The sequence below is a fragment of the Saccoglossus kowalevskii genome, chromosome 3 (genome assembly GCF_978046115.1).
Source record: "Saccoglossus kowalevskii chromosome 3, keSacKowa6.1, whole genome shotgun sequence".
Classification (NCBI taxonomy): domain Eukaryota; kingdom Metazoa; phylum Hemichordata; class Enteropneusta; family Harrimaniidae; genus Saccoglossus; species Saccoglossus kowalevskii.
The window spans coordinates 36,455,084-36,460,742 of record NC_140643.1 but is presented as its reverse complement, the minus strand read 5'-3'; the positions used below and the strand labels follow the sequence as shown (position 1 = coordinate 36,460,742).

Below are 5,659 nucleotides of genomic sequence, written 5' to 3'. Positions count from 1 at the left end.
TTTCATTCAGACAAACAAATGAAAATAAAATTTAAAAAAAACTACGACAGACATAAAACTGAACCGTTGTAAACGTTAATATAAATTCAAATGACTCGTGGAATTCAAAATAATTAATCCAGAAACCATATTGCGACATAATAAATATTAAAGAGTTAGTTAAACATCCAATCAACAATCTCGTCAGTGTAAATAAATGGGTGGTGGTAGTTGCTTTGTTACTATATGGACGAAAAATATGCAGCTCTTGACCAATCATTACTCGATTTGAGTTTGAAAGCTGACGATTGGTATTTATGTATTGCTATAAATATGTCTATAACAACTAAGGTATATTTTACTAACATATATTCTACATACAACTGGTAGTTGAACCAGAAGGGAGTAACATCGAAGGAATCGCCAACATTCAACATAATCCCGAGCACTAATGTGTGATATTGACAACTTTGAGTCTGTTTACATGAAGGCATGACGTCCCAACAACTCTGTGTTACAGTGTTCTTTTTGCAGTGAGCTCATATTTGTTGAGTATTCGATAGAGTACTGATGACCGGCAGTAATTTTGAATATTGATCGACTCTCTGACAATTATACTATCTGATTGGATGGATTTAAGTGGGTGTTGACAGCGTAGTATTAATTGACAGGGTTGTAGAAGAGAAAGACCATGACCGGAAAGATTTGAATAGCTAGTGTTTCTGGCCATGGTCGACTATCATTTGCTACGTGTTGTGACCTGTAATACGTTGCTGTAAGTATGAACATAAAATAATTTCATTTTATTTACACAGGAATATGGCAAATTTTCAAGCAACTCTAGAAAGAGGTATGTCATACCAATACATGCAGATTTTAATGGACCTAACTGGCAATACCATGCATTCAGAGGCGCTATGCAGTACGCTGTACAAGAAAATCGAACTTTGGTGGAGATGTGGTTTAACAGTCATTTTACATCAGGCAAACAGTATCGAACCAGAAAATTTGTTAATGAAACCTTTGACATTGATAAAATAAAAGAGTTAGTGGATTTGATCTCGGTTGAAGAGTTTCGTAATGTTTGCAACAGAACTGCAGATGGTTTGGTGATTGACCCGTTTAGTACTTCAGAATCGCTGGATAACTATATCATGGAGTATGAGAAAAGAAGGAAACTTTTTACATTAATTTATGGTATAAACCTCCCTAATAGTAGCGTTGTCCCACGAACCTCGGCATTAACGAAACGCAATCTTGAATTGGTCCGTGCCTCTAACTGCCTGGCGTTTTTTGAACCATATAGACTAACAAAACTAAATATAGATCCATCTATAACTACAAATGTAGACACGCATCTAGTTAGGACTGCTCAAGTACGTAACCTTGCTGACAGCATCTCAGAAATCATTTGTCATGGCAAACCTTTCATGAGTATGCATTGGAGAAACAGATCAGGAGAATCGTAAGTATTGTACTATTTCGCTTATGAATTGCATAAACATAGTACCGGTATGTAACATGTCGCGTATATATTATGTGAAATACCACAAACGTATCTTCTTACGTCCTTGTGTATGATTGTAGATATGTCAGCAGCCGTATGTAGATCAAGTAAACCATTTTAAAAATAGTAAGATGTAACCGTTGAATATGTACTTGTGCAACCCCAATTAACCTACCCTTTCGACTATGTTTTGAATCGGTGAGGCAAAGTATCTGCTTTCAGATGAACTATTATTATCGGGCAACACTAAAGTCACTGCTGTTTCTCATGATCTTTTACTACTAATTGTGAGTGTAAATGCATCCAAAGAGCGCTTGAAAGGCAGGGCAGACACCAATGCAGACTGTAATCTGATTTTTAACAATCGGATCTTGGACTTGAAGATTGAAACCTAGTTCATGTAGGACGAACACGCTTAATAATGTACCCTGCACTGTCTCGTATATCTATGATATTGTTCTATGTTCACTTTATAGATGTGCATACCATCCTGAGTTGTGTGTTCAGACAGTACAAACACATATTGAGAGCACTGCCCGATTGTTAGCAGCCCAAGTGAGAGCACTCATGCTAGAACGGAACATAACATGTATCTACATCTCACTACCATTCTTTGCAAAAGTAAGTTGAAACGTAATTACCATATACTACTTGACCGCTGATTTGAAGTGACAGGACGTTTCCATTGGCAATAAAATAACGATTCTGAGAAATAGGTATAAGTCTACTCTGTGTGATTTCGGGTTGCATGTTGTTTCACGAAAGCCATCTTACTGACTTATGACTGACACCATCTCGCGTTTTGTATCTATAACATCATATACGCCGTGAAATAAAGAATAAATGGTCGTCTTTTATTGAATTTATATTGAATGCGTGGCAGAATACAACTCGAATTCTTATTTTACATACCACAGGCGATGATAAAGATCCTGAAAGAATCAAATGTAACTAATGTAGTCACAAGGCAGGATATATTGAGCAAGTCATTTCCAATAAAGATCCCTCGTATGATAAAGGAAGACAATTACCATACAGCACTTCTTGAACAAGAGATATGCATAAGTAAGTCTAATCATAATATTGTTATATCACAGGTTGAACATAATGTGATTGGACTGCAGAATAGACGACGCATGTATGTGGCGTCTTGTATTACGTGACATTTGATTATCAGAGTATGCAGGAGTACGCTCGAGAGCACATGTCAATTACTGAATCAAAACAAATCGTAAACGTCCATACAAACGACAAACGCCGATACAAATGTCAACTTTGTTGATGTAATGCTCAACTGGTATGAAATATGCAGCACTCGGTAACAAATATACCCACAATGTCACCAAAAATTAACAAGAAGATGCACAGTTCACAGACTAGCAGATCTTATACAAAATTGTTTGTATAAATTGTATGCCAGAAATTCTAACTTAACCGCTACTTCATTTCTTTTTAACTAAATGATATTTCAAAATAAACTTGCCGAGAATTGTTCCTAATAATTGTCCCACCAGTGCAGTACCCCATATCCCCCTAAACAAAACCGGATAAAATGGTTACCAGTTTCACAACATGTTGCGTAATTTACATATACTCGGACAAAGATTTGCTCTGTGTGGTATTAGTCGTTTCCTATCTTTAAATATGGGTATTGTTGATTTTCTCACCAAAAGTTAATTGCCAGGAACAAATAATAGCTACAGATACTAAATATAGATTCCTTCATAGGCTGAAGAAATAGTTCGTAATTATGTGATTCGAAAACTTAGCTCATATACAGAAAAAAACAATGAAACATGACCACAATTCTGTAAAAAATACCTCTGTTTGAATCTTATTACTATATTCTATTCACAGGATCAAAGCTGTTTCTATGGCACCATTCCACATTTTCCCGTATGATACAGTACGCTAGAAACGTGCATGGTTCAGAGACTATCATGCTACAACAATTTATCAAAGTGCGTTACCCGGATGTAGCGTTGAAGTAGATGGATGTGGTAAAATTGCCTCGCTTATACCATAATGTTGTGAATTAGAACGGTGTTGTTTAATAGTATACATTGTACTATTCCAATATATTTGTAGTGTTTCGGTTTTTGTAATAACCTTAAACAAGAGGTAATGTAACTTACAGCTATGGGTGTTAGGCTTGTATATATCAATGTGCTTATTTAAATAAAGTATTTACTATTTGTGGATTTCTGGTGCGCATCATCTTATCTCCAATTACGTCAGCAAATTATAGGGATGTTCACAGCATTTTCGGTGTCAGTATTGATTACGATTTTAGTTGGTGATTATTACGAGTGACTACGAACGAGACAGTACATTCCTATAACCCGCATGTCATTTATTTAAAGTATTGACCCATGACCCAATCGCGTTTTATTTCAGGCATAAAGATATAATAGCTTCACGTCAGTTTGTCATGGCGATGTGTTTGTTAGCGTTTAACGTGGCGAGAAAGGTGTGACGTCATTTGAAATAAGAATTAATTGTCTGTTTTCTCATTCAAAACCTTTATTTACCACATATTGTTTGAAAGCCTGAGTATAGAGGAACACATTTAAAAACCTGTTTTCAAGCGTTTACAAAAAGGTGTCCGGTAATTCACTATTAGTTTTCACTTTTAGTAAGCCATTATTCCGTGACAAAGCATTGTATTTCAAAGCCCTCACATTCCTCATTGTCTTGTAAATCATCTGTGTAAATTTGAAACATGTGACACTGATAAAGTCGATTTAATGGGGTCCCAATTAAAGCTGAAAAAATACAGAAAATGTGTAGCAACTGCTAAGCACAAATGATTTTTTCTAATATTAAAACAAATTACCTGTGAATGTTACATATTAACCAAGATGTTAAGAGAATAATTTTATATATTAGACAGTTCGTGTTTAATAAGGTAGTAGAATAGCTATGCGACGCCATTCATTTTTTTCTGGGTTTCGAGAATATTTGCTAAATATTCTCTAAAGTTCGTAACAAAAATGTTTGTAATCTCACTGTAACGCAGCTGCGAATTCATTGTGAACAAACAGTTAGCATTTTTAAAAAGATAGAGATAAAATTAAAAGAAGTTACTATGGATACTCCATCATCGTTTCTGTTAATCATTATTCTCATATGTTCATTTCAAAGACAATAGCCGTAACACAAACATAGTCTACAAACAAAAACATGTAAAGGTTTTGGCCATTATTTATCCTGCAAAGTGTTATAGCCAACATTTTCCATACAAAAATACTATCCTGCTAAAATAATAAAATGTTGTTCAGGAAAATTGTAATCCAGGACAACAAAAAGTACCAAATCAGCCATGATACCAGCCTACAATTTGAGGTAAGGCATTTTCTAGACTGTCGACAGTCCCTCTGGACTAATGGTTTTATTTCCAACTGAAATTATTTAATGTAATTCCTTTGCAAAATGCCGATACATTCAAGGGTTTTTATTTGAAACTGAACTTAACTTCCAACGCAAGGACAGTCTTACGGTTGAACGATAATTTCGGTTTCAAATACTAGTAGCCTGGGTGTGTGTTTCAGGTTCTTCGTGTAATGAGGTGTTCGTGTCCAAGGGATTTTTGGATTTTACAGTTACAGTGATGTTTTCAACACTGCAACAGCTTCTACTGGGGTTTAACCATTACCGTTTTATTACGTAGTCAATTGTTCGCCTCTGCGACAGCTTCCACTAAAGGATTAACACTCCATTAACCCCGGCACGTTACGTTACAACTCGATGTCTTAATATATATAGAGATCTGAAATCGTTTCTAAATTTTATTTAGTGTCGAGCCGTGTTCAAGATGGCTGAAATTCGATGCTACTTTCCGAGCCGTGTAACAAATGATTTAATTGACAGGTTACGTTTCAAGTCCGGGTATTATATGGATTTATTTTTGTCTGATTCGACAAGATATGTCAAGAGGCGTTGTTTATTCTCGTGCGGTTATTATCTAACCAAAGTATGAGAACGACAATGGAAATACATCGGTCAAAGGTCAGCATAAAAGTATATGTACTATTGAACACTAGGTGGCGCCATAAACAATTTCATATTTAACATCTCCCTCTTTAACAAGTGAATTTGTTATATAGCAAGCTGAATGATCATTGTCCTCCATTGCTCAAACATTATAACTCAGTTCAACATATAATTCATATT

The 5,659-nt window shown here is 35.4% G+C and overlaps 1 protein-coding gene across 1 annotated transcript; it reads left to right on the top strand.

The window, feature by feature from the left end:
* Window positions 1–896: 896 nt before the first annotated feature.
* LOC144360712 (uncharacterized) lies at window positions 897–3,687 on the top strand. Its single transcript, XM_078013281.2, has 4 exons — window positions 897–1,444; window positions 1,963–2,107; window positions 2,404–2,551; window positions 3,344–3,687. The coding sequence occupies exons 1-4, from the start codon at window positions 897–899 to the stop codon at window positions 3,475–3,477; spliced, it is 975 nt and encodes a 324-aa protein (XP_077869407.2). The 3' UTR covers window positions 3,478–3,687.
* The last annotated feature ends 1,972 nt before the right edge of the window (window positions 3,688–5,659 follow it).